The 12,392-nt window shown below is 47.3% G+C and overlaps 1 protein-coding gene across 7 annotated transcripts in view; it reads left to right on the top strand.

Moving 5' to 3' along the window:
* SH3D19 (SH3 domain containing 19) overlaps window positions 1-11,239 on the top strand; it is a 129,736-nt gene extending 118,497 nt beyond the window's left edge. For all 7 annotated transcript variants that reach the window (XM_063458509.1, XM_063458505.1, XM_063458508.1 and 4 more), the window contains one exon: window positions 9,594-11,239. In XM_063458509.1, the coding sequence (XP_063314579.1) occupies window positions 9,594-9,704 (111 nt within the window). In that variant the 3' untranslated portion in view covers window positions 9,705-11,239. The remainder of the gene's footprint in view (window positions 1-9,593) is intronic.
* Window positions 11,240-12,392: the final 1,153 nt, after the last annotated feature.

Below are 12,392 nucleotides of genomic sequence, written 5' to 3'. Positions count from 1 at the left end.
CAGCTTAATGAGGTTGTTTAGGTGAGTGCTACAGCTACCCGGAGCCTTTTTCTTGTAAGCACTGTATTTTCTGAGAAAATGCAGTGTTTACATTGGAAGCTTGGAACACCTCTTGTTGCAGTCAATCAGACAGCCACCAGAGGGACTTCCGAGTTCAGAGGCCCTAAAAAGGCCTCTCGTCCGATGCATTCTGGGTGAATGCATCAGACGGGCTATCAGCACACAAAGCACTGTGAACGCGCTTTGTGTGCTGACAGCCTGTCAGCACTGCTGTGGGCGTGGCTTCAGCTGACAGCTGAAGCCCGAACCCACAGGGATGCTGTCTGGCCACAATAGTGGTTGAAGGGGGGGGGGGGGAGGACGGACCTACTCTCCTCCCCCCCCCCCCGGCCCCCACCCCTGAGCGGTGAGTGGGGGCCCTAAAAATAAGGGTGGCACATACTGCCCCCCCGGCCCCCACCCCTGTGCGGCGGGTGGGGGCACTAAAATTATCAATAAGGGGGGACCTATTGTCCCCCCCGGCCCCCACCCCTGTGCGGTGGGTGGGGGCCTTAAAATAAAAAATAAGGGGGGGACATACTGCCCCCCCCCGGCCCCCACCCCTGTGCGGCGGGTGGGGGCCCTAAAATTCACAATAAGGGGGGGGGGGCCTACTGCCCCCCCCCCCGGCCCCCACCCCTGAGCGGTGGGTGGGGGCCCTAAAATTCACAATAGGGGGGGGACCTACTGTCCCCCCCCGGCCCCCACCCCTGTGCGGCGGGTGGGGGCCCTAAAATTCACAATAAGGGGGGGGACCTACTGCCCCCCCCCGGCCCCCACCCCTGAGCGGTGGGTGGGGGCCCTAAAATTCACAATAGGGGGGGGACCTACTGTCCCCCCCCGGCCCCCACCCCTGTGCGGCGGGTGGGGGCCCTAAAATTCACAATAAGGGGGGGGACCTACTGCCCCCCCCCGGCCCCCACCCCTGAGCGGTGGGTGGGGGCCCTAAAATTCACAATAGGGGGGGGACCTACTGTCCCCCCCCGGCCCCCACCCCTGTGCGGCGGGTGGGGGCCCTAAAATTCACAATAAGGGGGGGGACCTACTGCCCCCCCCCGGCCCCCACCCCTGAGCGGTGGGTGGGGGCCCTAAAATTATCAATAGGGGGGGACCTATTGTCCCCCCCCCGGCCCCCACCCCTGAGCGGTGGGTGGGGGCCCTAAATACAAAGGGGGTGGGGACCCTAGTTAACCCTCTCCCCCCCCCCCCCCCCCCCAAAAAAAAAAAAACTTATCTCCCTACCTACCCCCCTCACCCTAAAAATAATGAGGGGGGACCCTTTAACTAAAAACCTGTAAAGAAAAAAAAAATAAGATAAAAACAACTTACCATTCGATGTTTTCTTTCTTCTAAAATCTTCTTTCTTCAGCCCCAAAAAAGGCCAAATAAAAATCCATAATAACCGACGCAATAAAAAAAAAAAAAAAAAAACCCGAGCGCAAAAAAAATAATCCATCTTCACCCATGGAGGGCTCCGCGCAGACTGAGCTCCGCAGGGCGGGGGAAGGCTTATAAAGCCTTGCCCCGCCCTGCAATTAGGCTAAGAACACTCTGATTGGTGGGTTTAAGCCAATCAGAGTGCTCTTTGTCATTTTACAAGCGTGGGAAAGTTCTTTGGAATTTTCCCACGCTTGTAAAATGACACAGAGCAATGTGATTGGATGGCTTGAAATCCATCCAATCACAGTGCTCTTTGTCATTTTACAAGCGTGGGAAAGTTCTTTGGAATTTTCCCACGCTTGTAAAATGACACAGAGCAATGTGATTGGATGGCTTGAAATCCATCCAATCACAGTGCTCTTTGTCATTTTACAAGCGTGGGAAAGTTCTTTGGAATTTTCCCACGCTTGTAAAATGACACAGAGCACTGTGATTGGATGGATTTCAAGCCATCCAATCACAGTGCTCTTTGTCATTTTACAAGCGTGGGAAAGTTCTTTGGAATTTTCCCACGCTTGTAAAATGACACAGAGCACTGTGATTGGATGGATTTCAAGCCATCCAATCACATTGCTCTGTGTCATTTTACAAGCGTGGGAAAATTCCAAAGAACTTTCCCACGCTTGTAAAATGACAAAGAGCACTGTGATTGGATGGCTTGAAATCCATCCAATCACAGTGCTCTTTGTCATTTTACAAGCGTGGGAAAATTCCAAAGAACTTTCCCACGCTTGTAAAATGACAAAGAGCACTCTGATTGGCTTAAACCCACCAATCAGAGTGTTCTTAGCCTAATTGCAGGGCGGGGCAAGGCTTTATAAGCCTTCCCCCGCCCTGCGGAGCTCAGTCTGCGCGGAGCCCTCCATGGGTGAAGATGGATTATTTTTTTTTGCGCTCGTTTTTTTTTTTTTTTTTTTTTAATTGCGTCGGTTATTATGGATTTTTATTTGGCCTTTTTTGGGGCTGAAGAAAGAAGATTTTAGAAGAAAGAAAACATCGAATGGTAAGTTGATTTTATCTCATTTTTTTTACAGGTTTTTAGTTAATGGTCCCCCCTCATTATTTTTAGGGTGAGGGGGGTAGGTAGGGAGATATTTTTTTTTGGGGGGGGGAGGGTTAACTAGGGTCCCCCCCCCTTTGTATTTAGGGCCCCCACCCACCGCTCAGGGGTGGGGGCCGGGGGGGGACAATAGGTCCCCCCCCTTATTGATAATTTTAGGGCCCCCACCCGCCGCTCAGGGGTGGGGGCGGGGGGGGGGACAGTAGGTCCCCCCCCTTATTGATCATTTTAGGGCCCCCACCCGCCGCACAGGGGTGGGGGCCGGGGGGGGACAGTAGGTCCCCCCCCTTACTGATCATTTTAGGGCCCCCACCCGCCGCTCAGGGGTGGGGGCCGGGGGGGGGCAGTAGGTCCCCCCCCTCATTGATAATTTTAGGGCCCCCACCCGCCGCACAGGGGTGGGGGCCGTGGGGGGACAGTAGGTCCCCCCCCTTATTGATAATTGTAGGGCCCCCACCCGCCGCTCAGGGGTGGGGGCCGGGGGGGGACAGTAGGTCCCCCCCTCATTGATAATTTTAGGGCCCCCACCCGCCGCACAGGGGTGGGGGCCGGGGGGGGGACAGTAGGTCCCCCCCCTCATTGATAATTTTAGGGCCCCCACCCGCCGCTCAGGGGTGGGGGCCGGGGGGGGGCAGTAGGTCCCCCCCCTCATTGATAATTTTAGGGCCCCCACCCGCCGCACAGGGGTGGGGGCCGGGGGGGGACAGTAGGTCCCCCCCCTTATTGATAATTGTAGGGCCCCCACCCGCCGCTCAGGGGTGGGGGCCGGGGGGGGGACAGTAGGTCCCCCCCTCATTGATAATTTTAGGGCCCCCACCCGCCGCACAGGGGTGGGGGCCGGGGGGGGGACAGTAGGTGGGGGCCGGGGGGGGACAGTAGGTCCCCCCCTCATTGATAATTTTAGGGCCCCCACCCGCCGCACAGGGGTGGGGGCCGGGGGGGGACAGTAGGTCCCCCCCCCCTCATTGATAATTTTAGGGCCCCCACCCGCCGCACAGGGCGGGTGGGGGCCCTAAATTATTATTGATAATTTTAGAAAGCGAGCTGAGCTGTCAGTCAGACAGCTCAGCTCGCGAACGCGCATTCCGTGCACATGCGCGGTAAAGCGCTCAGGTTCTTCATAGGGCGGCATTCAATGCCGCTCTATGAAGAACGCGATTGGTCCAGCGCGAAGCCGTCCCATTGGGCCCCGCGATTTCGTCATTTTGACGAAAAAGGGGGCGCGGCCTAGCGGGGAGCTCGGCGCTGGAACGGAGGTAAGTTTTTAATATAAAAACACCGATTTTTTTTTTTTTAATGAATGAAAGTTCATATAAAAGCAAGAAGGAAGGCTGGGGGACCTGTCTTTCTTGCTTTTATTTGGTGACTATAGAGTCCGTTTAATGAAACGTTCTCACAGTTGAGATACAGCACTACAAAGTTACAATGTTTTGGAGGGATATTAAATGTTACTTTGGTTTTGGGGCATTGAATATGTACTGGATTTCCATTTTTTTTTTTGTAATTCTTTATTTTTTTCGAATGGTACAGTCAATGAATACAAGAGTTTGTAATATAGACATTTTGCAGGCTCATGCAAGAGCCGTGTCTTAAGTGTTATGACAGTAGAGTATACACAATAGTTGAGTTTAACAATGTCTAGTTCCAGGCACAAGTCGTGTTACCATTCTATTGAGTTTTTATATAACTATATAACTTTGTAGGTAAATCCCACAGGGTAGATTAAAACTTTGGATGTCGTAAAAGAACGATATCAAGGTCTGGGGTTTGCATAACCTGTCCCCTTCCGTGTTCGTGGAGCTGAGGTGCTTAGTAGGGGAGGTCCGTTTGTCATGACTTACAGTGGGTGGGTCATAGTCCCATCAGTCCTTGGTGCTATCGGGTATAGTCTTAGGATGGGGAGCAGGTCAGGGTAAGCAGGAATGTCTCTACGGTTTATCAGTCCAAGTAGTTTACTTTGGGAGGGGGGGGTTCCTAGGATCAGGGTGGTTAGACTGAGGGAACAGGGGGGTGGGGGTGTCCGGCCTTTGACCCCTCGGCCCGCGCGCCCATGCCGGCAGTGCCCTTCAACAGCAGTCTACTCATAGGCCGTTGGTGGCCGCGTCTCGGGTTTCCTACCCTTGTGTGGCCTCGGATGACGGCCTATGCCGTCCTATTTGACAGATATGATTTCCATGGGAACCACCTAAGAGCACACTTGTCGGAGCGCCCCTGCAGGGAGGCGGTCATGATCTCCATGTCATAGATGGTTTCGACTCTATCCACCCATTGTTGGAATGTTGGGACCGTTGTGTTTTTCCAGTGTAGTGGTATTAGGGCTTTTGCTGCTGTAAGTAAGTGAATGGTGAGGGAGTTTTTGTATGTGCGTATTGGTATGGGTGTGTGGTGTAGGAGCATCTGTAGGGGTTGTAGTGGGATGTCTGAGCCTGTAATCTCCCTGATCTTTGAGTGGATCATCTGCCAGTACGGTTTGATATGCCGGCACGTCCACCATATGTGTATGTGGGTACCCCGTTCGGTTCCACATCTCCAGCATTCCCCTGTGTCTGTGACTCGCATGCGTCTGAGGTCTTCCGGTGTTTGGTACCATCTGGTCAATACCTTGTAGTTTGTTTCCTGGAACTTCGAACTTATGGAGCATTTGTGTGTGAGCTGGTATATTTTCACCCACTCCTGCTCCGTAAGTTGGGTTTCGGTCTCTTCTTCCCACTTGTTAACATAGGCTGGCCTGCCCTTGTCCTCCGACTCCTGAAGTATACTGTACATCCGGGAGATCCCGTGTTCGATGTGTGTCCTGTCTGTGCACATTCGCTCGAATTCAGTGAGTTGCCTGTGGAGTTGGGTTTTACCGGGCATTAATGTATAATATCTCTTCACCTGGTGGTAGTGAAACGCGTCCAGTAGTGTGGGGGGTCGTCCTTCCATCAGGTCCATCAGTGGCCGCAGTGCATTTCCCGTGCACCATTGCCTCGTGTAGATCCAGTTTGACCTTTGGATGTTTTTAAAGGTTGCGGGGGGGAGGCCCCCTGCCAGGTCGGGGTTATAGGTGATTGGGGTGAGGGGGTTTGGGGTGGTCGTCAATTGACGGGTGTATCTAAGTGAGCACCAAGTTTTGAGTGTGGCATCAATGACGGGGTTGCCCGTCTGTAATTCGGTGTAGGTTAGTCTCCCCAGCCAGAGTCTGGACGGGATGGTATCCGGGTACTGTGTCGTCTCCATCTGTACCCATCGTCTGGGGCTAGGGTGGGCGTGCCAGTCTACTATTCTTTGTAGGTGGGTTGCTTGATGGTAGGCGAGGAGGGAGGGTAACCCCACCCCCCCGGCAGCTTTGGGGCGTTCTAGTGTGGTCTTACGGAGTCGGGTTGGTCTCTGATTCCATACGAATTGTCGGATGGCCGTCTCCGCCGACCGGAAGAAGGCTCCAGGGATCCTTGTTGGCAGGGTTGCGAATAAATAGAGCAGCCGAGGCAGGATATTCATCTTTACCGCATTAATGCGGCCGAACCACGATATGTAGTGGCCCGTCCAGCGCGCCAGGTCCTGTTGTATGGATGCCAGGATGGGGAGGAAATTCAGTGGGTATAGTTGTGATAGGTCTTTCGGCAGCCAGGTGCCCAGGTAGCGAAGTTTGGATGAGCACCAAGAGAACGTGAATTGGGAGCTGAGTCGGGTTTCGAGGCCCTCATCTCTCGATATTGTCATGGCTTCGGATTTGTCGATGTTTAGCTTCAGATCGGAGAGTCGTCCGTAGGTCTCAAATGCCCGCAGTAGGTTGGGGACCGATATCAGTGGCTGTTCTAGAAAGAAGAGCATATCATCGGCGTATGCCGCCACCCGATGTTCTTCTCCGCCCACCTGGACCCCCGCTATTCCCCCGTCCTGTCTGACCGCCTCCAGGAACGGTTCCAGGGTGAGGGCAAACAGGAGAGGGGACAGGGGGCATCCTTGACGTGTGCCGTTACTGATGGGGAATGCCTTTGTCAAGGCTCCGTTGATTCTGATCCTCGCAGTCGGGGTGGTATAAAGCGCGGAGACCCAAGAGCGCATGTGTGGTCCAAGGCCCATATGTCGTAACGTTTCGGCCATAAACCTCCAGTTCACCCTATCGAATGCCTTTTCGGCGTCTGTTGATATGAGTACCGTCGCTCTGTTGGATTTCCTGGCGACATGAATGACATTAAGGGCTCTTATGGTGTCATCCCTGGCTTCTCTTCCCGGGATAAAGCCCACCTGGTCCGGGTGGACCAGGTCAGGCATTATTCGTGCCAGCCTCAAGGAAAGGGCCTTGGTGAATAATTTCAGGTCGGCATTCAATAACGAGATGGGCCTGTAGTTAGCACAGATGGTGGGGTCCTTGCCCTCCTTGGGAATGACCGTGACTGTCGCCGCCAGGGAGTCCGTGGGAAAGCTCCCACCCTCTCTTATGGAGTTAAGGCCTGCGAGGAGTCTTGGTAGGAGGATGTCCTGGAATGAACGCAAGTATGTGAGCGGGAGACCGTCTGGGCCCGGAGCCCGGTGCGTTTTTGAGCGTTTTAATGCCAGGGTCAATTCCTCCAGTGTCAGGGGGCTGTCCAGGTCTTCTGCGATTTCGGGAGTTATCTTGCGGGTGATGTGTTTCGATAGGTAGTTTGTTATATTCTGGAGTTGGATCCGACTTGGGGCGTCCTGTGAGGGTGGATTGAGGTTGTAAAGGTCTGTATAGTAGGATCTGAAGGCTTCCATGATCCCTTTGGGCATGCTGGTGTGGGTGCCCGCCCGTGTCTGAAGCTTGTGTATGTGTTGTGCCCTCCTCTTGGTTCGGAGCATTTGTGCCAGGAGTCTCCCGCTTTTATTGGAAAACTCGTAGAAGAACCTGGATGATTTCCTCAGTATGTGTAGGTGTTCCTGAGCAAGGAGGTCCCTAAGTTCCCTTCGGGTCTCTGTTAGCTGGAGATAGGTGTTGTCGTCTAAGGTCTGTTTGTGGGCGCATTCCAGGTCTGCGATCCGTTTTGACAGGTCTGCGGTGCGGCGTGTCTTTTCCCTCTTACGGTGGGTGCATTTGGATATAAAGTGCCCCCGGATTACACATTTATGTGCTTCCCACAGAGTCAGCGGGGGCATGTCAGGGGTCTCGTTAAGTTCAAAGTATTGAGTGATGGTCTGGTGTGCCTCGGTACGGATCACCAGGTCCGCCAGAATGGACTCGTTGAGTTTCCATTGGCGTTCCGTTGGTTTAAAAAGGGGGGAGTTGATTTGCATCATTGTAGGGGCATGATCAGACTGGCAGGCTATCCCTATGTGCGCTTCCCGGAGGAGCGACAGATGTTCCTGCGATATGAAGATGTAATCTATTCGGCTGTACAATTTGTGTACCGCCGAATAACAGGTATAATCCTTACCATCTGGGTGGGCTGTCCTCCAGCTGTCAGCCAACCCCGCCTTGTGCAGGGATCTCCTAGCTGCCTGTAGGCAGTGTGGTGGTATGGCACTAACACCTCTCGAGGTGTCTTGGCGTGGGTTCAGGGGAAGGTTCAGATCTCCCGCTAGTATGAGGAGGCCTTCTCTAAAGCGGTCTAGTTTGGCTAGTGTCTTGGCTAGGAATGTGTGTTGTGTTCGGTTTGGACTGTAGATGCATGCCAGTGTGTATGTGTGTTCAGCTATTGTGCCCTTGATGAATATATACCTCCCATTCGGGTCTGTGAGTGTTTCCCTGTGTTGATGGATTTCCATTTTTGTTACCAAAACTCTTTTGAAACTGAAAGACTGGTCCCTTGCTAGTAAATTGAGAGTATTCTGTAAATCTTTTCCTCTTTTATTTTATCTGTTTGTTAATGTATGTAAATGTGTTTGTAACATATTTTGTATTTGTTTGAACTAGACTATATATGGTCATAATAAATGTTCTGACTTTGTTGGATATAATAATCCTGTTACTGAAGAGACTTCTAGAATAGTACCTTGTTTTTTTTAGGCATTTCTGCTAAACTATGTTTTGTGGGTTCTTTATACATTTCCGTGATGGTAACTGCTTTTAAAGGTGTGAGTGGTGTTAAGAGGGCTCTGTTATCATTATTTTTGGCCTGGTGCAGATAAATAGTGATTTTTTTTAACCATTTTACCCACTGAAGCAAGTTACATATCTGCTTGAGAGTAATGGGGTTTGTGACTTCCTTCACATGACCTCTATTTGTGATGGGGTTTAAAGTAAACCATCTGACACAAATGTAAAAAGGCTTACTTCAACAGTGCAGTCCCACTACAAAGTATTATGAGATGGGGTGTATGCGACTCCTGAATAACAAGCTCGCTGAGCACTCTTTATAGCGAATAAAATAGGGCCTTTTTTATTCAGCCCCACAGTCAGGTAACATTTTAATCCTGACAGGACCTTGCTAAGTATAAATTACAAGTGACACAATGAAAGTTTGATATTTACATACACTAAAAGTGAATATTGATGCACTTATTGTCATTCTAGACACTTTGAACACGCAGCAGCTAGGGAAGGGAGAATGGTCTTCAGTTGGATAATTGCAGATTCGGAGCCAATATCAATCATAACGGCTTCTCGGTCAGGTGTAAAGGGAGGAACAGGAGAATAGAAAAAAACATCCGTATGGATCAAACTTTATTTAAAAAAAACAAAGGATTATCAGATTATGTATGTAAATGAAATGTACATTATATGGAGAATTGGCTAAAGGTCTGAATGCTTTTGCAACACATTTTAGTCTATTTGTTCAGGTTAATCACTAAGCTGCAAATTTAATAGGGGTTTCAAAATTTTGGGCTAAAAAATATCCAAGCTGGAAGAAAATGGAGTTGAAGAATGTTTACAGTTTATCCAATTGCCTTTAAAAGTTATAATTCACTGGGCAATCTCCAGTTTAGTTCAAAATCCTGAATGTGTGCCTATGTAACCTGTAAAATGGTTAATAGTTTATAAAAAAGGGTTGTGCTAAGATGGGAAATATTTCTTAAATATTAATTTGTTCATTCACAAAATTCTTGTGATGTTATATGATATCTACGTAACTTAGTGTGTTAACCTAAGCTATCTCGTTTCATTTTGCAGGCAGGTGATACCATATCTTCCTTGGAATCGATCGATAATGAATGGATGAGTGGTGAACTGTGCGGGAAATCAGGAATATTTCCTAAGAACTTTGTCCAACAGCTTTGTTAGCGTTAGCGCAGATGTGCATTGTAGCCACTTCCGAAATAGACGATCACCTTCGGTGCCAATTGAATTTTTTACATTTTAGGTATAACGTGTGATATTTTTGCACTATTTTTTTTTTTTTTTTAATTTAGGAACTAAAATATTTGTTAAGGTTTATGTACAACCTGTTTACCGCCTTGTTTTGTAGGAGTACTTTTCAGTCCAGCTACATACGTTTCAAATACATATAGCAATGGCAATGTAGCATCATGAAGGGCTTTGGGATAAGAAAAAAAAAAAGCCAAGAAATTATGACTTCTTCTGATATCCATGTTAGTGCCACCAATCCTCCATTCACCTTCCGTCTCTTAAGGTGAATGCCAGGGGTGGCCATATACAGTTAAGAAGTCTCTCAGTTTTGCTTGTTTGACGTTATGGAACTGTGTACTATACATTTTTGAAACTTTTTGTATTTTTTTTTATATACAAATACAGTCTAGAATCTTCTTTTTTTTTTTTTCTAACATGAGTACAATTATTTGCGAGTCACATGACTTAGTGTGTTATTCTTCAGTACTAAGAACATCCACAGTCCCTTCCAGTGCCTAAATATATTAACATTAAGGATTTTATTCAAATTCTTCACATTCATTCCTTCACCAAATATACCTGCTTAGTTTTCTTTGTTTTATCTCCATATATTTCTATTCATTATATGTATATTTTTTTTTTTTTATGGATTACCACTTAATTTATCGACATTCCACATTTTCTTGTGTCTTGAAATATTGAACAGTTTGTCTTTTCTTGTTGTATGGACACTTGCTTCTTCGGAAACATCAGTTTCTGTCTCATCATGAGAGACTTGGGATTTTTATAATGTGCAACCAAGCTTGTTTTCTTTCTCTGAACCTAGGATATCATCCATAAATTAACAATGCTATGTACTGCCTAAAGAAAACTAATAGCCAATCGGTACCAAGATAAGGATCGAATGAGCCCTATAACAAAGATTGCTCTTGAAAGTAGGAATGGGTATAAGGAATGGAGATAACCTACTGCTTTAATAATTTCAACATTTAAAAATGTTTTCCTTTATTTCAACCAAACAATGCATTAAATATATATTTGGACCCGGAACAGGTTTCCAGTATTTATGCTTTTAATCAAAAACATTTTATAACTATCCTGCACCTGTTGTCCAAATGTCCAGTACTCTATACAGGCTCTGATGTGTAGACCAGCATATAATAAAATGTGATGGATTTATGGAGTGGCACTTAAAAATGTTTTCCCCCTACTTGTTCACTTAATTTGGTGACTCTGTGAATGAAGTGCACAGTCTCTTGTTAAATCCATTCCAAGTACTAACAAAAATAGTTTCTGAGGGGTAAAATACAGCAATGCACTTTAATGGTTCTGATTGATCTGTGGATACTTTGCAATTATGAATGTATGGGGTCATCAAGGTAATCTCTAACAGTAGGCTATGAAACATACAGTGGGAAATTTGCAGAATTGTTTACCATTTGTTGAGGAGGTTCATTGGGTAATTGCTAATTAACATAATAAAATAATTTAAAATAAGTTGCAACTTTGGTTTTTTTTTGGGGGGGGGAGCAGAGTTGGATTTCATCATTTTGGATTTGCTGCTTACAATGAACAGTTGATCGATTGATTTAATCACTAATGTAACACGTTATATAAAGTATAAAATAGAAGTCTTCCAACTATAAAACATATAAAAGTAATTTCTTAAATTTGCCAAAAGTTACCTAGAAATATGTAGTTATGCAGATTTTAAGTGAATGCTTGGATCACATGCTTCCTGCTTTTTATTAGTTTACTTATTTAATCAAATGGATTGATTAAATTAAATTTAATTCACTTCCACAATGACCTGTTCCTCTCCCAGCCCTTCCTCCCCCGCCCCTTTTTGTTTTGTCAAACCGCTTTGTAGTTGTGTGACAAAAACTGTGGCATGATATATATTAAAAAGAAAAGTCAAATGGTCACATAATACCCCATATGAATTTCTAAAATGGTGTTAAAGGAACAGTATAGGTAAAACAATGCTTTTCCTTTTTCTCCCCTCCTCCCAACAGTAAACCTACTGTCACTAAATTCTTTTCCCACCCCCTAAATAATGTAAAAAATTTATTTAGAAGTACATGTTTAATCTTTACTTGGATCAGATTTTCTGCTCCTCCTCTGATTTCATGTTATTGTTTTCTCCCTGCTTCCTGTATTTCAGCCAGACTGTCAATGACCATGCTTCAGTGATTCTCTATGAGAATCAGTAAAGACACACCTTACTGTGCATTCCTGAGCTTCACTGAACTTAAAACATGCCCACAATGCCTGCCCAAGCCTCCTCGGAGTCCTCAGCATTTAGACACTAGAACATACCACATAACACACAAACATTTCCTCATGACTTTAGGTATTTTATAGTATTATCTTATATATTTATTTAACCCCTTAAGGATCAAACTTCTGGAATAAAAGGGAATCATGATATGTCACACATGCCATGTGTCCTTAAGGGGTTAAAGAAAAATATAAAGAGACAACACAAAGCACTATATGTATTTAGGAGTTTGTCTATCACTCTCTATATCTTTTTCTATCTATCTAGGGGTTAACCGTGGGTAGTGAGGTTGGCTGACTGGGACTGGGCAGGGGCTAACCATGGGTAGTGAGGTTGGCTGA

Source organism: Pelobates fuscus, chromosome 6 (genome assembly GCF_036172605.1).
Source record: "Pelobates fuscus isolate aPelFus1 chromosome 6, aPelFus1.pri, whole genome shotgun sequence".
NCBI classification, from domain to species: domain Eukaryota; kingdom Metazoa; phylum Chordata; class Amphibia; order Anura; family Pelobatidae; genus Pelobates; species Pelobates fuscus.
Note: the sequence above shows the minus strand (reverse complement) of the source record. Positions and strands in the feature narration are given on the sequence as shown.